Source organism: Ranitomeya imitator, chromosome 5 (assembly GCF_032444005.1).
Source record: "Ranitomeya imitator isolate aRanImi1 chromosome 5, aRanImi1.pri, whole genome shotgun sequence".
NCBI lineage: Eukaryota > Metazoa > Chordata > Amphibia > Anura > Dendrobatidae > Ranitomeya > Ranitomeya imitator.
The window spans coordinates 674,474,797-674,501,896 of NC_091286.1; the positions used below are offsets into that span (position 1 = coordinate 674,474,797).

General features: G+C 44.6%; 1 protein-coding gene across 1 annotated transcript in view; it reads right to left on the minus strand.

Annotated features, from left to right (window-relative positions):
* The window catches only part of LOC138680973 (cytochrome P450 2K4-like), an 89,634-nt gene that overhangs the window by 51,350 nt on the left and 11,184 nt on the right, over nt 1-27,100 (minus strand). Inside the window, exon 3 of the mRNA XM_069768159.1 lies at nt 20,775-20,924. Within this exon, the coding sequence (XP_069624260.1) occupies nt 20,775-20,924 (150 nt within the window). The remainder of the gene's footprint in view (nt 1-20,774; nt 20,925-27,100) is intronic.

The following is a 27,100-nucleotide window of genomic DNA, read 5'->3' on the forward strand; positions in this document are numbered from 1 at the left end:
AATGGCTGAGCCTTTCCTGTCACCTGGCCAATGCCTGAGAATTTCTCGCAAGTCTCACTGATGGTCCGTGTGCTGTGCGTTTTTTTCTCGCACCCATAGACTTGCATTGGCGTTTCTCAGCTGAGATACGGGGACAATCGCAGCATGCTACAATTTCACGCAAGTGTAATACGGACGAGAAAAAAACGGAAGATGTGAGCTGCCCCATAGAGAAATACTGGTCAGAGTGCGATTTTTTATCTCATAGCACTCGTCCGTATTACAGACTAGTGTGACTCCGGCCTTATGAGTTTCTTTTCAGTTGAAAAACAAACTGGTTCTAGCTCAACTCTAGGACTTTGCTTTTCTCATTGGAATTTATAATAAGTCAATTAGTTTTGCTGCTTTTTGAAGACTATAGTAGTCTTTCTTACCTACTGCAATATCCAACTCCTGTCTTGTCTGTAAACTTTGCAGCTATACAATATTAAAGTGTTTTTTTTGTTTCGACCATCTTTGTGAAACTCAATAACACAATCAAACGTAAGAAACTTTATAAAATATTTCATTAGAGAATTATTTCTTTCCCCACTTATGAGTCATTTTTTCTGCTCCCTCTTTTCATTAAACTTATCAATCACTCTGAAAAGCAACAAAAACCTGCACTTCTCAAGACTAGATGACCTTTTAGCTCACTGTGGGATCATATTATTAATGTCTATTCAAGATTATAGAAAGGGGGAGCTGTATCAGAATGAGAGTGAGCAGCAGACAGACATGCAGATCAAATGATAGCGGTGTATAGTAATTTATTTTTCTCACCCCCGTAGATGGATTCCCAGCTACACCGCTTAGTAGTGCTGCAAAATGTTCTTTATTCCACCCCAGAGCTGGACTTCCAGGTACACTGCTCAGTAGTGCTGCAAAATGTTCTTTATTCCACCCCAGAGCTGGATTTCCAGGTACACTGCTCAGTACTGCTGTATAATATTTTTCATGCTACTGCTGCTCCCCAATACAATCATTGCTAAAAATGCAGTCCACATTGCTGCTTCACTTACAGTGATGCTGTAATCCAACACTGTTTTTTTTTGTTTTGGAAGTGACTTAAAACAATCTACAACTTATAAAACAAAATTAGCTGTATCGAACAACGAAGCATAATTCCAAGTGGAGAAAGAGGTGAAGGTGTCTTTATGGGTGGTAGTAGCAAGGTAGGAGTAATCCAACTTTCTTTGCATGTTTTGTATTTTTTTCCTTGTGTTTCTTTTTTTATGTAGAGCACTTAAAACAACCTAGAATTTAAAAACACAAAGCTAGCTATCTAGAACGGCAAGGCGTAAACCTAAATCGAGGAAGAGGTGGATGTGGCGGTTTAAGTGGAAGAGACAAGGGAGGAGTAAGCCAACACTGAAGTCAGTTCAATAAATAAAAATGGAACAAAGAATACAGAATGATCACAAAATAAATTATCAAGCTACCACCAGGTGGCTGAGGTCCAACTGGAGGAGTAGGTGGACATGGTAGTTTAGGTGTAAGAGGAGGAGGAGAAGGTAGTCAGCATAGTTTCTTGGGGAGGAGGCACCCAAATGGAACAAATAGCAATAAGAGTCGAAGATTGGCTGAGTGTGGCTGCTCTAGTTGTCCAGTTATGCAAAAGTATGAGCAAGTCTTGTGGGATCCAAGACTCGTTCATTTTAAGGAATGTTAGTTTCCCCACGTGGTATGTGGACAGGCGGATGCGTCTGTCTGTGATCACACCCCTCCTGCAGTGCTAAATACACTTTCCGACAGTACACCTGCTGCAGGGCAAGCCAATACCTCCATGGCATCAAAGGAAAGCTCAGACTATGTGTCCAATATGTAGACTCAGAAAATAAATGGGGCAAACCCATCTGTTAATATGTGGAGATGTGCGGACACGTTCTCTTCCACCATGTTGCTGTAATGCTGCCTCCTACTAACACGGACCCTATCAGATGGTGGTGCTTGATGTTTTGGTGTGCTCATAAAGTTTTGCCACAGTTTGGCCATTCTAAACCCACCTTCCGAGGTGCTGGCAGTGCCCCAGATGTGTTGGTGACTTCCCCCACTGCCTCTGCCTTGTTGTTCCTCTGAGCCACTGCTCTCAGGTGCGAAAGGCATTAGTAGTTTTTCTATCAGTGTGTGTTTGTATTCACACATTTTGCAATCCCTCTCCAGTGACAGAAGTAATGATTAGAGTTGAGCGACCTTGACCTTTTTAGAGTCGAGCCGGGTTTCGCGAAACCCGACTATCTCAAAATTCGGGTCGAGTGAAATCGGCCGATTATGACGTAAAGTCGGGATCGACCGAAACACGAAACCCAATGCAAGTCAATGGGGCAGCATAGTCGGCAGTGAGTGGGGGCCAGGAAAACACCTAGAGTGCCCATTTTAATGTCAAAACCATCCATTCTTCTTAATGAAGCTTGTCAAGCGTAATTTACCTTATAATAATTGTAAGGCATTTGAAATTGGGGGTCATTTGGCTAAAGTTGTGGTGGGTAGGGCTGGTTCAAGTAATTAGTGGGCCCAGGAAATCTGGAACACGTCACGGCAGTGGAGCAGGGAGAGGTAAGTATTTCAACTTTGCAAGTGCTGTGAACCTGAGCAAGCAGGGGGGGCCCACTCGTTGGCATTGGCACTGGCACAGGGCCCCTCAAAGTACAGCGATGTGTTTGCACGGCGGGGGCGCCTCCCACCGGCAGCAACACTTTTGCGTACTATGAGAGGCCCTGTGCCAGTGACGTCGCCAACTAGTATTCCTCTCCCCACCTGATGAAGGAACCTGCACTTTCATCTGCACCTTCCTCTTTGTCCCCGTGTAAGGTGGTATGGTATGCGGGAAGAGCAACCTGACTTTCAGCAGGGTCACAATGTTGTTGTGTAGCGTGCACGGGGAATGTTGCGTTATGGGTCAATGTACCAGCAGACTCATCTATCACTGGCTGGGCAATGGGCAGGATGAGGAGGAAACACAGATATAGGCCCAAAGAATAAAGTTGGCTAAATGCAGTTCAAAATTGGTAACACAGGAATAACCAGGGGGCATTGCAGTGGAGGACAACTGGAATGAGAGGCTGACACAGAGAGTAGGCCCAAATCAGTAAGTAGTCGAAATGCAGTTCAAAATTGGCAACCGTAGTAAACAGGCGGCACAGCTTTGTTCAGTGGAGGAGAACAGCAAGGAGTGGCAGACACCGATAGTAGGCCCCAACCCAACTAGTAGGCCAAATGCAGTCTAACATTAACAACTACTTAACGAGCGCCTGAAAACGGAATTTCAGGACAGGAAACCAGGAGAACAGCAAGGAGTGGCAGAAACCGATAGTAGGCCCCAAACCAACTAGTACGCCAAATGCAGTTGTTCCGTTTAACCACAATTTAATGAGAGCCTGAAGATAGAAGTTCAGGAAAGGAAACCTGGAGAACACCTTGGAGTGGAACACACCATCTCTCTACACCCCATACCCAATTTGTAGGCCTAATGCAGTGTAGTTTCCAAGAACTACTAAACGAGAGCCGGAAGATCGAAGCTCAGGAAAGGCAACCTGGAGAACACCTTGGAGTGGAACACACCATCTCTCTACACCCCATACCCAATTTGTAGGCCTAATGCAGTGTAGTTTCCAACAACTACTAAACGAGAGCCGGAAGATCGAAGCTCAGGAAAGGCAACCTGGAGAACACCTTGGAGTGGAACACACCATCTCTCTACACCCCATACCCAATTTGTAGGCCTAATGCAGTGTAGTTTCCAACAACTACTAAACGAGAGCCGGAAGATCGAAGCTCAGGAAAGGCAACCTGGAGAACACCTTGGAGTGGAACACACCATCTCTCTACACCCCATACCCAATTTGTAGGCCTAATGCAGCGTAGTTTCCAACAACTACTAAACGAGAGCCGGAAGATCGAAGCTCAGGAAAGGCAACCTGGAGAACACCTTGGAGTGGAACACACCATCTCTCTACACCCCATACCCAATTTGTAGGCCTAATGCAGTGTAGTTTCCAAGAACTACTAAACGAGAGCCGGAAGATCGAAGCTCAGGAAAGGCAACCTGGAGAACACCTTGGAGTGGAACACACCATCTCTCTACACCCCATACCCAATTTGTAGGCCTAATGCAGCGTAGTTTCCAACAACTACTAAACGAGAGCCGGAAGATCGAAGCTCAGGAAAGGCAACCTGGAGAACACCTTGGAGTGGAACACACCATCTCTCTACACCCCATACCCAATTTGTAGGCCTAATGCAGTGTAGTTTCCAAGAACTACTAAACGAGAGCCGGAAGATCGAAGCTCAGGAAAGGCAACCTGGAGAACACCTTGGAGTGGAACACACCATCTCTCTACACCCCATACCCAATTTGTAGGCCTAATGCAGCGTAGTTTCCAACAACTACTAAACGAGAGCATGAAGATCGAAGCATTGGCGAGGAAACCTGGGGAACACCTTGGAGTGGAACACACCATCTCTCTACACCCCATACCCAATTTGTAGGCCTAATGCAGCGTAGTTTCCAACAACTACTAAACGAGAGCATGAAGATCGAAGCATTGGCGAGGAAACCTGGGGAACACCTTGGAGTGGAACACACCATCTCTCTACACCCCATACCCAATTTGTAGGCCTAATGCAGCGTAGTTTCCAACAACTACTAAACGAGAGCCGGAAGATCGAAGCTCAGGAAAGGCAACCTGGAGAACACCTTGGAGTGGAACACACCATCTCTCTACACCCCATACCAAATTTGTAGGCCTAATGCAGTGTAGTTTCCAACAACTACTAAACGAGAGCCGGAAGATCGAAGCTCAGGAAAGGCAAAATGGGGAACACCTTGGAGTGGAACACACCATCTCTCTCCACCCGATACCCATTTTGTAGGCCTAATGCAGTGTAGTTTTCTACAACTACTAAACGAGAGTCGGAAGACCGAAGCAATGGCAAGGCAACCTGGAGAACACCTTGGAGTTGAACACACCATCTCTCTCCACCCCATACCCAATTTGTAGTCCTAATGCAGCCTACTTTCCGACAACTACTAAACGAGAGCATGAAGATCGAAGCTCAGGAAAGGCAACCTGGGGAACATCTTGGAGTGTAACAAACCCTCTCTCTACACCACGGAAGGGCTGATTCTTAGGAAGGAAGGCTGTCGGAAAGAAGCAGGGCGCGTCCGAGGGTGATTTTATTCCTATTAGGTATATACTCACCCTCGGACGCGCCCTGCTTCTTTATTTGTAATGAATGTTTATTTGCAATGTGGTTTTGACTTACTCTATTTTTTTGGTAAATAATGATTTTATTATTTTCATTGTTTTGCATCTTCTTGGCAATAATATAAAGAAAGCGCGACAGGACAACACTCGGTGGATGCCATATCTGTGTTTTAAATTGAAAAAAACTTTCAGTTAACTACTTGCAGGAGAAAGTTATTGTAGCTGGTGGCCATTTTTAGTACTGTACCAGATTTTTGTTGTATGTGTTTGTTTTTAATGTTAAAATGTCTGCATTTGATATCTCTCCAGTATTTTCTTTTTTATAAGCAAAATATTTATTTTTATATTTTCTGATGTTGGTTCAAGGGGTACACGGGCAGCAGTAGACAGGTCAGTGGAGGCCTAGTGGAAGGAGGGACCGCAGACAGGCTTCGAAGCCCTAACATAATAAATTGGGCTGGCTGTAGGCAATTTAAAATTGGTTCCAGGGGAACACGGGCAGCAGTAGACAGGTCAGTGGAGGCCTAGTGGAAGGAGGGACCGCAGACAGGCTTGGAAGCCCTAACATAATAAATTGGGCTGGCTGTAGGCAATTTAAAATTGGTTCCAGGGGAACACGGGCAGCAGTAGACAGGTCAGTGGAGGCCTAGTGGAAGGAGGGACCGCAGACAGGCTTGGAAGCCCTAACATAATAAATTGGGCTGGATGTAGGCAATTTAAAATTGGTTCCAGGGGAACACGGGCAGCAGTAGACAGGTCAGTGGAGGCCTAGTGGAAGGAGGGACCGCAGACAGGCTTCGAAGCCCTAACATAATAAATTGGGCTGGCTGTAGGCAATTTAAAATTGGTTCCAGGGGAACACGGGCAGCAGTAGACAGGTCAGTGGAGGCCTAGTGGAAGGAGGGACCGCAGACAGGCTTCGAAGCCCTAACATAATAATTTGGGCTGGCTGTAGGCAATTTAAAATTGGTTCCAGGGGAACACGGGCGGCAGTAGACAGGTCAGTGGAGGCCTAGTGGAAGGAGGGACCGCAGACAGGCTTCGAAGCCCTAACATAATAAATTGGGCTGCCTGTAGGCAATTTAAAATTGGTTCCAGGGGAACACGGGCGGCAGTAGACAGGTCAGTGGAGGCCTAGTGGAAGGAGGGACCGCAGACAGGCTTTGAAGCCCTAACATAATAAATTGGGCTGGCTGTAGGCAATTTAAAATTGGTTCCAGGGGAACACGGGCAGCAGTAGACAGGTCAGTGGAGGCCTAGTGGAAGGAGGGACCGCAGACAGGCTTCGAAGCCCTAACATAATAAATTGGGCTGGCTGTAGGCAATTTAAAATTGGTTCCAGGGGAACACGGGCGGCAGTAGACAGGTCAGTGGAGGCCTAGTGGAAGGAGGGACCGCAGACAGGCTTGGAAGCCCTAACATAATAAATTGGGCTGGCTGTAGGCAATTTAAAATTGGTTCCAGGGGAACACGGGCAGCAGTAGACAGGTCAGTGGAGGCCTAGTGGAAGGAGGGACCGCAGACAGGCTTCGAAGCCCTAACATAATAAATTGGGCTGGCTGTAGGCAATTTAAAATTGGTTCCAGGGGAACACGGGCGGCAGTAGACAGGTCAGTGGAGGCCTAGTGGAAGGAGGGACCGCAGACAGGCTTCGAAGCCCTAACATAATAAATTGGGCTGGCTGTAGGCAATTTACAATTGGTTCCAGGGGAACACGGGCGGCAGTAGACAGGTCAGTGGAGGCCTAGTGGAAGGAGGGACCGCAGACAGGCTTCGAAGCCCTAACATAATCAATTGGGCTGGCTGTAGGCAATTTAAAATTGGTTCCAGGGGAACACGGGCAGCAGTAGACAGGTCAGTGGAGGCCTAGTGGAAGGAGGGACCGCAGACAGGCTTCGAAGCCCTAACATAATAAATTGGGCTGGCTGTAGGCAATTTAAAATTGGTTCCAGGGGAACACGGGCAGCAGTAGACAGGTCAGTGGAGGCCTAGTGGAAGGAGGGACCGCAGACAGGCTTCGAAGCCCTAAAATAATAAATTGGGCTGGCTGTAGGCAATTTAAAATTGGTTCCAGGGGAACACGGGCAGCAGTAGACAGGTCAGTGGAGGCCTAGTGGAAGGAGGGACCGCAAACAGGCTTCAAAGCCCTAACATAATAAATTGGGCTGGCTGTAGGCAATTTAAAATTGGTTCCAGGGGAACACGGGCAGCAGTAGACAGGTCAGTGGAGGCCTAGTGGAAGGAGGGGCCGCAGACAGGCTTCGAAGCCCTAACATAATAAATTGGGCTGGCTGTAGGCAATTTAAAATTGGTTCCAGGGGAACACGGGCAGCAGTAGACAGGTCAGTGGAGGCCTAGTGGAAGGAGGGACCGCAGACAGGCTTCGAAGGCCTAACATAAGAAAAATGTCAATACAATGGTATTGACAGTGCCAGGCATTGAAGGATGTCAGCGCATAGACTAAACATTGGTGGAGCTGTGAGAGAAAATTTTGCAAGTCGTAGAGCACTGTTTGACCTGGGGGGGGACTGTCTTGTGGCCGGCGGTACAGGCCCAGGGCCCCTCATATTACAACGGTGTGTCTGACGTTGGGTGCGCACCACCACCGCCAGAGACACTTTATTGTACTATGAGGGACCTAGTGGCAGTGCCGTCGACCAAAAGCGGGCACACCCACCTCTTCAGACAAACAGTACTCTCACGGGTGCTGGCGCCAAGTGGCGATACCACGGCCCCGTGTGGGGACTTTGGCCATTTAGGGAGGTGTTAACATGTCGGATGCTGGACAATCAGGTGCTGCAAATTACGAGATTGGAAAAGTCGTTCAGAATAGTCCACAGGCAAGACCTTTACATAGGAAAGCTAGGTGTCAGCCGGGCAAGGTGGGGCAAAAGATTTCGAAATCCAGTTGTGGTTCATTTTAATGAAGGTTAGATCATCTACATTTTGGGTAGCCAGACGAGTCCTTTTTTCTGTTAGTATTGAACCTGCAGCACTGAATACTCTTTCTGATAGGACACTAGCTGCCGGGCAAGCAAGCTCCTGCAATGCATATTCTGTCAATTCTGGCCAGGTGTCTAATTTTGATGCCCAGTAATCAAATGGGAATGACGGTTGAGGGAGAACATCGATAAGGGATGAAAAATAGTTTGTAACCATACTGGACAAATGTTGTCTCCTGTCACTTTGAATTGATGCTGCAGTACCTGTCCTGTCTGCGGTCATAGCAAAATCACTCCACAACCTGGTCAGAAAACCCCTCTGGCCAACGCCACTTCTGATTTCTGCCCCTCTAACTCCTCTGGTCTGCTGGCCCCTGCAGCTCGTGTGAGAACGATCACGGGCGCTGTGTGCAGGGAATGCCAGAAGCAAACGGTCAACAAGAGTTGATTGTTTGGTTGCTAATATTAGTTCCAAGTTCTCATGTGGCATTATATTTTGCAATTTGCCTTTATAGCGAGGATCAAGGAGGCAGACCAACCAGTAATCGTCATCGTTCATCATTTTAGTTATGCGTGTGTCCCTTTTGAGGATACGTAAGGCATAATCCGCCATGTGGGCCAAAGTTCCAGTTCTCAAATCTCCGGTTGTGCTTGGTTGAGGGGCAGTTTCAGGCAAATCCACGTCACTTGTGTCCCTCCAAAAACCAGAACCCTGCCTTGCCGCGCCACCAATTTCCAGTGGCCCCGGAAAAGCTTCCTCATTACAAATATAATCATCCCCATCATCCTCCTCGTCCTCCTCCTCCTCTTCGCCCGCTAACTCGTCCTGTACACTGCCCTGGCCAGACAATGGCTGACTGTCATCAAGGCTTTCCTCTTCCTCAGCTGCAGACGCCTGATCCTTTATGTGCGTCAAACTTTGCATCAGCAGACGCATTAGGGGGATGCTCATGCTTATTATGGCGTTGTCTGCACTAACCAGCCGTGTGCATTCCTCAAAACACTGAAGGACTTGACACATGTCTTGAATCTTCGACCACTGCACACCTGACAACTCCATGTCTGCCATCCTACTGCCTGCCCGTGTATGTGTATCCTCCCACAAAAACATAACAGCCCGCCTCTGTTCGCACAGTCTCTGAAGCATGTGCAGTGTTGAGTTCCACCTTGTTGCAACGTCTATGATTAGGCGATGCTGGGGAAGGTTCAAAGAACGCTGATAGATCTGCATACGGCTGGAGTGTACGGGCGAACGGCGGATATGTGAGCAAAGTCCACGCACTTTGAGGAGCAGGTCGGATAACCCCGGATAACTTTTCAGGAAGCACTGCACCACCAGGTTTAAGGTGTGAGCCAGGCAAGGAATGTGTTTCAGTTGGGAAAGGGAGATGGCAGCCATGAAATTCCTTCCGTTATCACTCACTACCTTGCCTGCCTCAAGATCTACAGTGCCCAGCCACGACTGCGTTTCTTTCTGCAAGAACTCGGACAGAACTTCCGCGGTGTGTCTGTTGTCGCCCAAACACTTCATAGCCAATACAGCCTGCTGACGTTTGCCAGTAGCTGCCCCATAATGGGAGACCTGGTGTGCAACAGTGGCAGCTGCGGATGGAGTGGTTGTGCGACTGCGGTCTGTGGACGAGCTCTCGCTTCTGCAGGAGGACGAAGAGGAGGAGGAGGGGGTGCGAACGGCTACAGCCAACTGTTTCCTAGACCGTGGGCTAGGCAGAACTGTCCCAAACTTGCTGTCCCCTGTGGACCCTGCATCCACCACATTTACCCAGTGTGCCGTGATGGACACGTAACGTCCCTGGCCATGCCTACTGGTCCATGCATCTGTTGTCAGGTGCACCTTTGTGCTCACAGATTGCCTGAGTGCATGGACGATGCGCTCTTTAACATGCTGGTGGAGGGCTGGGATGGCTTTTCTGGAAAAAAAGTGTCGACTGGGTAGCTCGTAGCATGGTACAGCGTAGTCCATCAGGGCTTTGAAAGCTTCGCTTTCAACTAACCGGTAGGGCATCATCTCTAACGAGATTAGTCTAGCTATGTGGGCGTTCAAACCCTGTGTACGCGGATGCGAGGCTAAATACTTCCTTTTTCTAACCATAGTCTCATGTAGGGTGAGCTGGACTGGAGAGCTGGAGATCGTGGAACTAGCGGGGGTGCCGGTGGACATGGCAGACTGAGAGACGGTGGGAGATGGTATTGTTGCCGCCGGTGTCCTAGATGCAGTGTTTCCTACTACGAAACTGGTGATTCCCTGACCCTGACTGCTTTGGCCTGGCAAAGAAACCTGCACAGATACTGCAGGTGGTGCGGAAAATGGTGGCCCTACACTGCCGGAAGGGATGTTGCGTTGCTGACTAGCTTCATTGGCCGAGGGTGCTACAACCTTAAGGGACGTTTGGTAGTTAGTCCAGGCTTGCAAATGCATGGTGGTTAAATGTCTATGCATGCAACTTGTATTGAGACTTTTCAGATTCTGTCCTCTGCTTAAGGTAGTTGAACATTTTTGACAGATGACTTTGCGCTGATCAATTGGATGTTGTTTAAAAAAATGCCAGACTGCACTCTTTCTAGCATCGGATACCTTTTCAGACATTGCGACTGAGCTTTAACCGGATGGCCACGCTGTCCTCCAACAGGTTTTGGCTTTGCCACGCGTTTTGGGCAAGATACGGGCCCGGCAGATGGAACCTGTTGCGATGTTGATGCCTGCTGCGGCCCCTCCTCCTCCGCTTCAGAACTACTGCCGCCTGCACCCTGTTCCCCCAATGGCTGCCAATCGGGGTCAAGAACTGTGTCATCTATTACCTCTTCTTGTAGCTCGTGTGCAACTTCGTCTGTGTCACCGTGTCGGTCGGTGGTATAGCGTTCGTGATGGGGCAACATAGTCCCATCAGGGTCTGATTCTTGATCATTACCCTGCGAGGGCAATGTTGTGGTCTGAGTCAAAGGACCAGCATAGTAGTCTGGCTGTGGCTGTGCATCAGTGCACTCCATGTCAGATTCAACTTGTAATGGGCATGGACTGTTAACTGCTTCACTTTCTAAGCCAGGGACGGTATGTGTAAAGAGCTCCATGGAGTAACCCGTTGTGTCGCCTGCTGCATTCTTCTCTGTTGTTGTTTTTGCTGAAGAGGACAAGGAAGCGACTTGTCCCTGACCGTGAACATCCACTAACGACGCGCTGCTTTGACATTTACCAGTTTCACGAGAGGAGGGAAAAGAGCTAGAGGCTGAGTCAGCAAGATAAGCCAAAACTTGCTCTTGCTGCTCCGGCTTTAAAAGCGGTTTTCCTACTCCCAGAAAAGGGAGCGTTCGAGGCCTTGTGTAGCCAGACGACGAACCTGGCTCCACAGCTCCAGACTTAGGTGCAATATTTTTTTTCCCACGACCAGCTGATGCTCCACCACTACCACTACCCTCATTACCAGCTGACAATGAACGCCCCCGGCCACGACCTCTTCCACCAGACTTCCTCATTGTTTTAAAAACGTAAACAAACTAACGGTATTTGTTGCTGTCACACAAATTACACGGTGAGCTATAACTTCAGTATGATTTAGCTACCCCTTTACAGGTGAGTGAGACCACAACGAAAATCAGGCACAATGTTACACACTCTGTTGTTGGTGGCAACAAATGAGAGAGATGCCACACACGCAGGACTGTCACTGAAGCACAAATGTAAATATTAATCTCCCACTGATTTGATTTTTTTTTTTTTTTCAGGGAGACTTTAGGAAAAAAAATAATAGAATAAAATGATTTTTTCAGGAAGAATTTAGAAACCAAATAAAATAAAATGATTTTTTCAGGGAGAATTTAGAAAACAAATAAAACAAAAAAAGGCTTTCTATGGCCCACTGAGTGAGAGATGACGCACACAGGAGTCAGGAGTGGCACACAAGCCCAGAGGCCAATATTTATCTCCCACTGATTGATGTAGTGATTTTTTCAGGTAGATTTTGGAAACCAAATCAAGCAAAAAAAATAATAGGCTTTCTATGGCCCACAATTGGAGAGAGAGAGAGAGATGGCACACCCAGGAGTCAAGACTGGCACACAAGCAGAAAGGGCAATATTAATCTCCCACTGTTTTTTTTTTTTTTTTTTTTCAGGGAGACTTTAGGAAAAAAAAATAATAGAATAAAATGATTTTTTCAGGAAGAATTTAGAAACCAAATAAAATAAAATGATTTTTTCAGGGAGAATTTAGAAAACAAATAAAACAAAAAAAGGCTTTCTATGGCCCACTGAGTGAGAGATGACGCACACAGGAGTCAGGAGTGGCACACAAGCCCAGAGGCCAATATTTATCTCCCACTGATTGATGTAGTGATTTTTTCAGGTAGATTTTGGAACCCAAATCAAGCTAAAAAAATAATAGGCTTTCTATGGCCCACAATTGGAGAGAGAGAGAGAGAGATGGCACACCCAGGAGTCAAGACTGGCACACAAGCAGAAAGGGCAATATTAATCTCCCTCTGATTTGTTTTTTTTGTTTTTTTCAGGGAGACTTTAGGAAAAAAAAATAATAGAATAAAATGATTTTTTCAGGAAGAATTTAGAAACCAAATAAAATAAAATGATTTTTTCAGGGAGAATTTAGAAAACAAATAAAACAAAAAAAGGTTTTCTATGGCCCACTGAGTGAGAGATGATGCACACAGGAGTCAGGAGTGGCACACAAGCCCAGAGGCCAATATTTATCTCCCACTGATTGATGTAGTGATTTTTTCAGGTAGATTTTGGAACCCAAATCAAGCTAAAAAAATAATAGGCTTTCTATGGCCCACAATTGGAGAGAGAGAGAGAGATGGCACACCCAGGAGTCAAGACTGGCACACAAGCAGAAAGGGCAATATTAATCTCCCACTGATTTGATTTTTTTTTTTTTTTTCAGGGAGACTTTAGGAAAAAAAAATAATAGAATAAAACGATTTTTTCAGGAAGAATTTAGAAACCAAATAAAATAAAATGATTTTTTCAGGAAGAATTTAGAAAACAAATAAAACAAAAAAAGGCTTTCTATGGCCCACTGAGTGAGAGATGACGCACACAGGAGTCAGGAGTGGCACACAAGCCCAGAGGCCAATATTTATCTCCTACTGATTGATGTAGCGATTTTTTCAGGTAGGTCACTGAGTGAGAGATGACGCACACAGGAGTCAGGAGTGGCACACAAGCCCAGAGGCCAATATTTATCTCCCACTGATTGATGTAGTGATTTTTTCAGGTAGATTTTGGAACCCAAATCAAGCTAAAAAAATAATAGGCTTTCTATGGCCCACAATTGGAGAGAGAGAGAGAGATGGCACACCCAGGAGTCAAGACTGGCACACAAGCAGAAAGGGCAATATTAATCTCCCACTGATTTGTTTTTTTTGTTTTTTCAGGGAGACTTTAGGAAAAAAAAATAATAGAATAAAACGATTTTTTCAGGAAGAATTTAGAAACCAAATAAAATAAAATGATTTTTTCAGGAAGAATTTAGAAAACAAATAAAACAAAAAAAGGCTTTCTATGGCCCACTGAGTGAGAGATGACGCACACAGGAGTCAGGAGTGGCACACAAGCCCAGAGGCCAATATTTATCTCCTACTGATTGATGTAGCGATTTTTTCAGGTAGATTTTAGAACCCAAATCAAGCTAAAAAAATAATAGGCTTTCTATGGCCCACAATTGGAGAGAGAGAGAGATGGCACACCCAGGAGTCAAGACTGGCACACAAGCAGAAAGGGCAATATTAATCTCCCACTGATTTGTTTTTTGTTTTTTTTTCAGGGAGACTTTAGGAAAAAAAAATAATAGAATAAAATGATTTTTTCAGGAAGAATTTAGAAACCAAATAAAATAAAATGATTTTTTTCAGGGAGAATTTAGAAAACAAATAAAACAAAAAAAGGCTTTCTATGGCCCACTGAGTGAGAGATGACACACACAGGAGTCAGGAGTGGCACACAAGCCCAGAGGCCAATATTTATCTCCCACTGATTGATGTAGTGATTTTTTCAGGTAGATTTTGGAACCCAAATCAAGCTAAAAAAATAATAGGCTTTCTATGGCCCACAATTGGAGAGAGAGAGAGAGATGGCACACCCAGGAGTCAAGACTGGCACACAAGCAGAAAGGGCAATATTAATCTCCCACTGATTTGTTTTTTTTTTTTTTTCAGGGAGACTTTAGGAAAAAAAAATAATAGAATAAAATGATTTTTTCAGGAAGAATTTAGAAACCAAATAAAATAAAATGATTTTTTCAGGGAGAATTTAGAAAACACATAAAACAAAAAAAGGCTTTCTATGGCCCACTGAGTGAGAGATGACGCACACAGGAGTCAGGAGTGGCACACAAGCCCAGGGGCCAATATTTATCTCCCACTTTTTTTTTTTGGTTCCAGGGAAAATTTATAAACCCAATAAAAAAAATAATAAATAGGCTTTCTATGGCCCATTATCTGAGAGAGAGAGAGAGATGGCACGCTTAGGACTGGCACACAAGCCCAAAGGCCAATATTAATCTCCCTTTTTTTTTTCAGGGAGAATTTATAAAACCAAAAAAAAATAAATAAATAGGCTTTCTATGGCCCACTATTTGTGAGAGAGATGGCACGCTCAGGACTGGCACACAAGCCCAGAGGCCAATATTAATCTCCCACTTTTTTTTTTTTTGTTCCAGGGAAAATTTATAAACCCAATAAAAAAAATAATAAATAGGCTTTCTATGGCCCACTATCTGAGAGAGAGAGATGGCACGCTTAGGACTGGCACACAAGCCCAAAGGCCAATATTAATCTCCCACTGATTGATTTATTGATTTTTTCAGGTAGAATTTAGAACCCAAATAAAGCAAAAAAAAAAAATGGGCTTTCTATGGCCCACTGAGTGAGTGATGATGCACACAGGAGTCAGGAGTGGCACACAAGCCCTGAGGCCAATATTTTTCTCCCACTGATTGATGTAGTGATTTTTTCAGGTAGATTTTATAACCCAAATCAAGCAAAAAAATAAATAGGCTTTCTATGGCCCACTGACTGAGAGATGACACAGACAGGGATGGCACTCTAGCAGAAATGTCAATCTTAATCTCCCACAAAAAAAAAAAAAAAAAAAAAAAACAACAGGGTGTGTCCTTCAATTACTATCTCCCTGCAGTAATCTCAGCCAGGTATGGCAGGCAGCAATAAGGAGTGGACTGATGCACAAATTAAATAAAAAGTGTGTACAAACAAAAAAGATAGCTGTGCAGAAAGGAAGGAACAAGAGGATTTGTGCTTTGAAAAAAGCAGTTGGTTTGCACAGCGGCGTACACACAGCAATGCAGCTATCAGGGAGCCTTCTAGGGCAGCCCAATGAGCTATAGCGCTGAGGGGAAAAAAAAAAAATGTAGCTTCCACTGTCCCTGCACACCGAAGGTGGTGTTGGGCAGTGGAAATCGCTACAGCACAAGCGGTTTGGTGGTTAATTGACCCTGCCTAACGCTATCCCTGCTTCTGACGAAGCGGCAGCAACCTCTCCCTAAGCTCAGATCAGCAGCAGTAAGATGGCGGTCGGCGGGAACTCCCCTTTATAGCCCCTGTGACGCCGCAGACAGCAAGCCAATCACTGCAATGCCCTTCTCTAAGATGGTGGGGACCAGGACCTATGTCATCACGCTGCCCACACTCTGCGTTTACCTTCATTGGCTGAGAAATGGCGCTTTTCGCGTCATTGAAACGCGACTTTGGCGCGAAAGTCGCGTACCGCATGGCCGACCCCGCACAGGGGTCGGATTGGGTTTCATGAAACCCGACTTTGCCAAAAGTCGGCGACTTTTGAAAATGAACGACCCGTTTCGCTCAACCCTAGTAATGATGGTACATTGTCCTTGTAGCGGGGATCCATCAGGGTGGACACTCAGTAATCTGCACTAGTAGCAATACAGGCTTCTCAGCAGTCGTTGTGCAGGCACTGCAGCATGTATTGTCTCACGTGTGCCAGGCTGCCTAAAGACAACAACAAGCTGTCCTCGGTGGGAGGTGTAGTGTCTGTATACTGTGTACTCTCTATCCCCCCAGCCAAACTACTGTGATGCCGTTGATCTGATCTGAATTCCACCCTGATGTAAACAAAGTTATTCCTCCTCCCCTGCCTCCTCCTCCTCCTCCTCCTCATCATCATTATCCTCTCAAACTGTCTCCTGCCTGTACATTTTGGTACCTGGCTGATGTAGGGTTTGTAACCAACCCTCTGAGTCATGTGTGGACGATAGGCCTGATAACGGTGTGAATTAGTTCTGTTCGTCCTCCTGAACCTCTTCCTCCTGTATCACCACCTCATCCATTATGGTCTGAATTGTTTTTTTTCAGCAAGCATCTAAGTGGTATAGTAGCACTGATTATGACGTCATCAGCGCTTGCCATATTTGTGGAATATTTGAGGCAGAGCATATCAAACAGTGAGCAGTTTGCTGTAGCCATATTAGGATTCAGATGTATGCTCCTCTGTTTGGGATTACTCTTTGTTTGTTGTTACTCTAATGCTTTGTTAATGATATTATTTCCATCCCATGTAACATTTGTGTCTGGGGAGACTGGAGATTGGGGGGTAGGGGGCTTTTGATACTTACCACCTGGGTCTTTTATGAAAATTAGTAAAAGAAGCCCCCATACAGTAACCAAGAGCTGCATCACATTTACAGCACTGCTCCAGTATTTTTTTTATTTCACCTCTGGAGTAGTGCTGAAAATCCAAGTCCCCTGCCCCCTGTCTGATACTCACCTTCCGGCATTTTCATCAGTTTTTGTCTCCGCTCGGCTTCGTCTCCTGCAGTTTGTGACCTGTCCGCGGCTCCAGTGTTTCATGGAGCAGCGCAGAGGTCACTAATCAATGTAAGTCTATGGGAGCCTCGTTCTGGCCTCTTTCTCGCTCTCATAGTCTTACATTGAGCGCTTGTGACATAGCTTCTATCTTCTGGCTAATCAGAAGCTGCGCTCACAAGTTTAAGCCGCGGCACTGCAGCAGTGCCACCAAACAGTGAATACTAATATAACAAGGGCAGGGGACTTGCACTTAAAGCACCACTCATAGTTACATAGTTACATAGTTATTAAGGTTGAAGGAAGACTATATGTCCTTCTAGTTCAACCCATAGCGTAACCTAACATGCCCTAACATGTTGATCCAGAGGAAGGCAAAAAAAACCCATGTGGCAAAGAGTAAGCTCCACATTGGGGAAAAAAATTCCTTCCCGACTCCACATACGGCAATCAGACTAGTTCCCTGGATCAACGCCCTATCAAGGAATCTAGTGTATATACCCTGTAACATTATACTTTTCCAGAAAGGTATCCAGTCCCCTCTTAAATTTAAGTAATGAATCACTCATTACAACATCATACGGCAGAGAGTTCCATAGTCTCACTGCTCTTACAGTAAAGAATCCGCATCTGTTATTATGCTTAAACCTTCTTTCCTCCAGATGTAGAGGATGCCCCCTTGTCCCGGTTTCAGGTCTATGATTAAAAAGATCATCAGAAAGGTCTTTGTACTGTCCCCTCATATATTTATACATTAACATAAGATCACCCCTTAGTCTTCGTTTTTCCAAACTAAATAGCCCCAAGTGTAATAACCTATCTTGGTATTGCAGACCCCCCAGTCCTCTAATAACCTTGGTCGCTCTTCTCTGCACCCGCTCCAGTTCAGCTATGTCTTTCTTAAACACCGGAGACCAGAACTGTGCACAGTATTCTAAGTGTGGTCGAACTAGTGACTTGTATAGAGGTAAAATTATGTTCTCCTCATGAGCATCTATGCCTCTTTTAATGCATCCCATTATTTTATTTGCCTTTGTAGCAGCTGCCTGACACTGGCCCCTGAATATGAGTTTGTCATCCACCCATACACCCAGGTCTTTTTCATTGACGGTTTTGCCCAGAGTTTTAGAATTAAGCACATAATTATACATCTTATTACTTCTACCCAAGTGCATGACCTTACATTTATCCCCATTAAAGCTCATTTGCCATTTATCAGCCCAAGCTTCTAGTTTACATAAATCATCCTGTAATATAAAATTGTCCTCCTCTGTATTGATTACCCTGCAGAGTTTAGTGTCATCTGCAAATATTGAGATTCTACTCTGAATGCCCCCTACAAGGTCATTAATAAATATGTTAAAAAGAATAGGGCCCAATACTGACCCCTGTGGTACCCCGCTGCTAACCGCTACCCAGTCCGAGTGTGCTCCATTAATAACCACCCTTTGTTTCCTATCCCTGAGCCAGCTCTCAACCCACTTGCACAGCGGTGAAAAAAAAACCCTGCTAGAGTGGTGCTTTAATAATTTATTAATAAGAAATGTATTACTATAAAGTTGAAAAAGACTTGGAATAAATGTCTGCAGTCACTTTAAGTGACTGCAGACTGCCAAATCATGACAGGGAGCTGTGGGCCCATCATACTGTGTATAGGGGAGCAGAGGGCCCATCATACTGTGTATAGGGGAGCTGCGGGCCCATCATATTGTCTTTATTCCCATAGTCCTATTTAGTAGAGGCTAAAGTCAACAATACATCAAAAACATAATCTGATATGGCACATGCCACAAAAGAAAAAAAGTGATAAAGGGTACAATTAAAAATTCTATATTTCTTATAAATAGTTAAAAGATTGTATATTTATACACGACAAAAAAGGGGGGGGGAAGAACCTCCAAATACAGGGGGAGGTTACCAGGCACAAATCCAACAAATTGTGTAACTTTAAATATTCAAACCTCAATACAGCTGAAATTAGTGGTTGAAACAAATAGATAAATTGCAGAGTAACAATAAATGTAAATGCAGGAAAAGACGACTGGAATATTAATATGTCGCGGTTTACTATATTCCCTAAAAGAGAGAGGCAGATGGAGGTATGCCCAGCAATGCAAAGCTTATTGCCATTAGAACTGGGGAGTGATACAACCACTACACCGCATATACACCACCTGAGAAGTCAAAAGGGAATGAAAGAATTACACTGCAATAAGTCAATTACCTGCTATGCAGCTGTTAATGTAGCAAGTCCGTGCGCTATATGTGGAGTGCTGGTGCTGCTCCCCCGTGCCCGACGAGCGCCGTAGCGCAATAGCTTCTTCAAAAGGGGCGTGGACGGGTTAGGAATGTGCTTGGGGTATTTATATACTGTGTACGCAATGGTGCTGAGTTCCGGAAGTGTCCAAGGAGTTCGTATCAGGGTGCGCTTACAGGGTCGTCCCACCTTACAAATGGGACTTACGAAATTGCGCATCGTGACATGCAGTGGAATGCACCGCGGTCACATGGGTCAGCGCTTCCTGAAGTCAGAGGGGGCGTACGAAACCTGCGCGTGCGCAATGATCTCCTGGACATGGCGATAAGGGAATTAAGAAGAAGAGGAAACTTATATAACCTGCGCATGCGCAATGATCTCCTGGACACTGCGATAAGGGAATTAAGAAGAAGAGGAAACATACAGAACCTGCACGTGCGCAATGATCTCCTGGACACTACGATAAGGGAATTAAGAAGATGAGGAAACATATGAAACCTGCGCATGCGCAATGATCTCCTGGGCACGGCAATAAGGGAATTAAGAAGAAGAGGAATTATATGGAATCTGCGCATGCGCAATGATCCCCTAGACATGGTGAGAAAGGAATTGGAAAGGAGAGGAGAACGAAGGTTTGACCGGAGAAAAGAACAGAGACAAATGGAGAGTATGGGACTTAGGAATAAACATATTAGTAATATTATATGTGAATAATATTTTATGTGAATAATATTAAGTAAATAAATACTCACCTTCTCTTCACTTTCCTGCCAAACGCTTCCTCTTGTGAAGTCAGCAACTGACTTCGGTGTCCGAAAGGAGCGTATGACATCACTGCCATGCGTCCATTACATGCATGCCGATGTCAGCTGCTAGCCTCTGATTGTATGGCAGCATGTATTGTTGCGCACATACCCGATACACTTCAGCTGGATGTACTTCCAAGGATGTACATTCAGTTGAAGTATCTGCTGACGTCGGCACGCTCCTGGTCCTCCGGGCCAGGTCTGAACAGTGACTGCTGCGACTACAGAGGAAAACTGTAAATGAAAAAATGAAAAGATGCAGGGTACAAGTTATACTATGACCAAAAATGGGATTGCTCCTCATATATACACATCACAGCTTTTTCTGTAAAGTCATTTCAAACTATAGCTAGACTTGAAATCACGCTGCCTATAAGTATTTACATGGTCAATAAATCAGAATGAGAAAAAATGAAGATCCTACAAATGGGACAGAAAGTTTTAGTAAGGTTAATATTGCAGGTGTCATTTATGGCTTTTCAAAGCACTGAAATTCAAAGTTATCATAAAAGATTTTTTTCTATTTATATAAAAAATGGGTGTATTTTTTTCCCCAAAACTGCCCCAGTCTTGTCTCCTTTTGATGATCACACCCATTCATTTTACATGACAAGTTTACTGATTACCATAGTGAAGTATGCCCTGGGGCGACCACTCTGAAATCTTCCTTCTGCTGCAAAAAAGGATTCTATAAATATTTTTAATAAACTTAATATTTGTTTATTTATACTACAAACCTTTAAATTTTTTAATGTTCTTTATTAAGTGTGAACACTCCTCAGTTATTTTCTCCTCTAGGCTCCTCTTGCCCATCCCGAGGTCTCGTAGAGTGGAAATGGTGAATCTTCTCATGATCCTCCAGTTTTCACCATGAGAAAAACTTAGACCTGGAGAACAAAGGAGCCATCAGATTTCACTTTGGAATTAACCCAACTCGCCGTGTTTGGAGGAAGAGAAATTCTGCCTATGACCCCATGAACACCATCCCCACTGTCAAGCATGGATGGGGAATCATTATGTTTTGGGGTTTTTCTCTGCTAAGGGCGCAGGACTACTTCACTGCAGCAGTGGGAGAATGGATGGAGTCATGTACCATAAAGTCCTGAGTGACAACCTCCTTCCCTCCACCAGGACATTAAAAATGGATCGTGCCTGGGTCTTCCAGCAAGACAATGAACCAAAACATACAGCCAAGGCAACAAAGAAGTGGCTCAAAAAGAAGCACATTAAGATCATGGAGTGGCCTAGCCAGTCTCCGGACCTCAATCCCATAGAGAACCTATGGAGGACGTTGAAGCTCTGAGTTGCCAAGCGACAGACTCTTCTTTTGTCAAAGAGATCACGTTTTTTTTAAGTTAACCAGCTGAGATCAGATTTTTCTGATTCCAACTGTTATTATGGATATGCCCTTCCTCATCATTCCTTTTGCCGTTATAAATTCCAAGGTTAATGACTTTGTGATACTCTGTCGGGAGATGATTATGTTATATGTGTAGTAGTTTTGATGTGATTTGGTGTCTGCAGAGGGTTTTGTTGACATGTCGTGAAAATGTATTGAGAGTATTTATTGTGAGAAATTAGGGCTTCTATTGAAACTTTTGGAAAGTTAAAGAGGTGGACACATCGGCACATGGAGGCAGCAAAAATAAAATAGTGTCCCATCATGGTGTGGCAAGTAAAATGATATTTAAGAAGAAAAGTAATCGCAGGATGTTTTTAAACAACATATGGGTCAATTGTATTTTATTTTATTGCTTTTTTGCTGTTGTTAGACAAGTAGGTTTCATTAACAATTATAAACCGTTTACCTTCTATGGACTAAGCTATGTATTGTCTATTCCTGGCTGCAGAATAAATTTACTGAGAATCCATCAGCGATCTCATTCTGGTGGAAGACTATGCAACACCAATGTTCCTTATCTATGCTCCCCTTAGGGCATGTATGCACGGTCAGGATTGCATCAGGATTTGGCGCAGGTAAAATCTGCACCAAATCTGCACCGGAGGTCACTGGCAGGTCACCTGCATTTTTGATGCGTTTTTACATGTGGATTTGTGTGTGTTTTTGAAAACTAAATAAAGAAATAAAAAAAATAAAGTTTTGTGATGTCATTTCTTGTCCAACCTCTTTTACATACTCCATTGAAGAATAATGTTAACTCACACAGATAGATAGATACATAGGCGGATGGATAGATAGATAGATAGATAGATAGATAGATAGATAGATAGATAGATAGATAGATAGATAGATAGATAGATAGATAGATAGATAGATCTATAGATAATACCAAGTCCGATGTTTAGTAATAAATATAATGGTAATAAAGAGTTAGGCCGGGATCACACATGCAAGAAACTCATACGAGTCACACATCTTAATACCCGGCCCTGCCGCCGGCACTCGGGAGCGGACCGTGCTGTTGCATCTATTTCTATGCAGCTAAGGGCTCCGGTCCCGAGTGACGGCGGCAGTGCCGGGTTTTAAGATGCGAGACTCGTCTGAGTTTCTCTCATGTGTGATCCCGGCCTTAAATAAAGACACACACACAAAATTTGAGTTAGGCTGGGGTCACCCTTGCAAGAAACTCGCATGAGTCTCGCACCTTAATACCCGGCACTTGGGACCGAAGTGTCCAGCTGCATATATTTCTATGTAGCTGGAGGCTCCGGTCCGAGTGTCGGTGGCAGTGCCAGGTATTGAGGCGAGAGAGTCGTGCGAGTTTCTCACAAGTGTGACCCCAGCCTTAAACGCAATATCTGTTTAATGAAAAAATTTTTTGAAAAAAATGGTGTGGGCTTGCATGCTATTTTCTGCTGCAGAGAGGGAAAGCCAGTGACTGGGGCCGAAGGTTGTAGGCTGGGAAGGGGTTAATACCCATGGAGCTTCCCAGGCTATGAATAGCAGCCTGCAGCTGTATATAGCCTTTCCTGTTAATTCAAATAGGGGACACCCCCAAAAAATGACGTGGGGTCCCCCTATAATGTATAGCCAGAAAGGCTACGCATACAGCTGCAGGCTGATATTCATAGCCTAGAAAGGGGCCATGGATATCGCCCCTCCCTTGGCTACAAATACCAGTCCACAGCCGCCCCAGAAATGTAGTCAATTCCGGCGCCTAGCCTCTCTCTTCCCACTCCCATGTAGTGGTGGGATATGGGGTAATAAGGGGTTAATGTCACTTTCGTAAGGTGACATTAAGCTGGCTTAGTAATGGAGAGGCATCAATACGATACCTACCATTACTAATCCTATAGTTGTGAAAGGGTTAATAAAACACACACACATGCAGAATAAAGTATTTTAATTACATAAAACACCACACAGTTTTGACATCTTTATTACACTGGTTATCCAAGCGAAGCCATCGAACATCTGGAAAAAATGAAAAAATAATAAACCAACACTATACTCCCTGTGTCCAACATACTCCTTAATAATGAATGTCCCACGACGAGTCCAGCTCTGCTACTTCTTGATGCCTGACATCCAGGCATAGCAGGGCCTGTAGATGATCGCTGGAGATAACTCTCCAGCGATCACCTACACTGCCGCGGTCGCACAGCTGATCAGCTGATCGTGAGAACCAGCCTAGTGACCGAAGAAAACCCCCGGTCACGTGCACGGCAGTTTTCACAGTAAGGCTAGGTACACATTGCGTTAGTGCGGTCTGTTTAGCACATACGCTAAAGGACTGCGTTAAAGCAATGTCCAAAAAGGATCGCATTTAGCGATCGCACTAGCGCTGATGCCCGATCAGTGCTAGCGAGAACGGACCCAAAAACGCTGCAGACAGCGTTTGAGGTTCATCAGAAAATAACGGGACATCGGTAACGTATGCCAAAAATGGCATGCGTTAGGGATGCGTTATACATTGCGCTCAATGGGTGCACTAATGGATCCATTATATTGTGTTAGTGGCGCTATATAACAGATTCCGTTAGTGGATGCCCACTAACGCAATGCAAACTTGTATGTAGGCAACTGGGAGCAACAATATATCTTTAAAGGGGGTTCATTACATGCAGGTCTTATATTGTGGCGTCGATTCATCGACGATATTTTGTTTATCTGGGAGGGTACATCTACTGACCTCGATTTGTTCATTTCCAACCTCAACAATAATTCTTTTGGTCTGGAGTTTACACCTACGGTAAGCCACTCTCAAATTAACTTTCTGGATCTCACAATTTATGTGGAAAACAACACACTAAAAACTAAATGTTTCCACAAGGAGGTGGACTCAAACAGCTACATACACATTCAAAGCTGTCACCTCCCAGTCTGGCTCACAAATATCCCCAGGGGCCAATACACCCGTATTAGAAGGAACTGCACGGATCTCAAGGATTATATGGATGAGACGTCACACATCACCAAATACTTTGAAGCCAAGGGATATGACTCACAAACTTTGAATGAAGCCAGACAGGCAGTGAGTCAAGTACCCAGGGAAAATTTGATTCACAAAATGTGCAATAATAACCCTTCCAAAGATTTATATCAACAGATTAATAGACTATCAATAGTCACTCAGTTCCATTCAGGATATAAGAAATTTATGAATATAGTTAGGAAACATTGGCCCATTTTACAAGGGGATAAGATCATTGGGGATCTCCTATCTAAGAACCCCAGATTTGTGTACACGAGGGCACCAAATTTGGGCCTCCTTGTAGCACCTACAATAAAACCGATCTCAAAAAAGGGTATACCCACACCAGTGGCAAACCACCGCCCTGTAGGTTTTACACCATGTGGACAGTGCTCTTGCTGTACACGCACATCCCGTAAAAAATGTACCCAAACAACATTTAAAGATTCTAGTGGCACCAAAAGTTTTTCTATAAAAGACTCGATCTCCTGTGCAACAGTTGGGGTCATTTATGTACTTATTTGCCCTTGCAAGAAGATCTACGTGGGCCGAACTAAAAGGCCTTTGAAAGTTAGAATTAAAGAACATCTGGATAACATCCAGAAAGGTTTTAAAGGACACCCCCTATCGCGCCACTTCTTAGAACAACATAACCGGTCCTGCATGAATGTTTCATTTTGTGGTATACAAGTAGTCCAACAAAATCCAAGGGGAGGTGATTTCTTAAAATTGATGTCCCGGGTGGAATCCAAATGGATTTTTACTCTGGACAGCTTGGTCCCCAAAGGGCTTAATCAGGAGATCGAGCTATATGCATTCCAATAGTATGATTTTTTACCCCTTTTATGTACTATGATAGCGTACTAGCAGTCATTTTATATATTATTTTATAGATTTTAATTTATTCATAGGGACTGATGCATATATTTCTAACAAATACCTTTGGTGATCCGAAGGATCATCCAAACCCATTCCATTCTAATTCTAATTTTAGTATTTTATATATAGATTTAGTCATTTATTTATAGTAACATAGTAACATAGTTAGTAAGGCCGAAAAAAGACATTTGTCCATCCAGTTCAGCCTGTATTCCATCATAATAAATCCCCAGATCTACGGGGTTTTGTCCGAGTTCAGAAGTTATACATACCTATCTGGTTTTTTATACATATAGTGCAATTTTAATAAATGATTATTAAACAGTGGTTTTTAATTTTTATATATTTGTAACCTTTTCCCCTTCTTTAATTCTCCCCCCTTTTTTCCCCCCATCCCCCCTTTTTTTCTTTAGTGTGTTTAGGGTTACACACATACACCATTTAGGTATCATTACTAGGGCACTTATCATGATTTAGTGTCTCTTTATTTTAGATTTACTTATGGCCCCATTTCAGAATGTATATGGTACTATCCGGCAACAAACAGGGGCAGGTCTGAATCCCAGCAAAAGAAAGGGGGGGCGGAGGCTATATTAGGTCGGGTCTTTCAGGGAACTCCAGCCCTGATGAAGAAGGAGCACCTCCTTCGAAACGCATTGGATTGGTTCCCCCTGCTACTATACCCGCCCTACTGGTGATGTCACAATCTTAGCCACGCCCCCCTCACACACCGCTACTGCTCCGGTGTTGCTTCCGGCCGGGGCACGCCAGGAGTTGGCGGTCTTCACCTTTTCAGACGCCCCAGCATTCAGCGGTTGTTCTGGACACAGCCGCTCTTAGCACTCATCGGCTATTTCACAACGCAGCCCAGCACATCATCCGACGCAAGTCTGGGACTTCCATTGCTTTCTGCAGCTATCCGGACCTTCAGTATTAGTAAGTGAACGTTTCACTACCTGTGGTCACTCCAATACAGATGGTCCTCAGCTGACATATTCTCATGCCACTAATAGGAGGCGGTCAGTACACTATTGTTGTTGCAGGCATAGCCCATTTATTTCATACATATCTATTGCATTTATCGGAGCGCAAGTGGCTCCGTCCATGTTGCTGTATTGCTAGTACTGTATTTGTTTTCTGAGCGCAGGTGGGTCATTAATACATAGTTTCCAGTCTATTCTTTTAGACAGGGTATAGCACAGACCCTGCCATCCCACCAGCAGCTCTATCCCCTCCTCTCTCCCTCCTTCATTTCTCTCCATTAGCCTCTTTCCCCCTTCCTTCCATTTCTCGTAGTGTACAGTGCCAGTGTTCATTACTTTGCAATGTGAACCTAGCCTAAGCCAAGTTATCGTGAGAACTGCAGTGGACGCGGACTTCCGGGGGTGGAACAGGAAAGACCCTATTTAAATTATGAGACGTACGCAGTTAGCTGCGTTTACGCAGTTACTACTCATGTGACTAATCATTAGATGCGGTTTTACTTCATCTAATGATTATCTAAGGGTAATTTACGGTGTGGCGATGGAGCGTCTCCGCATTGTAAACAGACATGCTGTGTTCTGAAAAGATGCGCCGTATGTCCGTTTACGCGGGTCTGCCGCAGGCATCTTTTAACGCATAGTGGAAACGGGATTTCAGGAAATCCCGTCCACAATGCTGTAACATCTGGACACTGCAGGTTTGACACCGCGGCTCTACGCAGCGTCAAACACGCAGCATTTCCTGACAGTGGAAACACAACCTTAGTTCATTTGTGACAGATGAAAGTTGAGCTGAACACTGAGGTCATAAATCAGCCAAGAGGA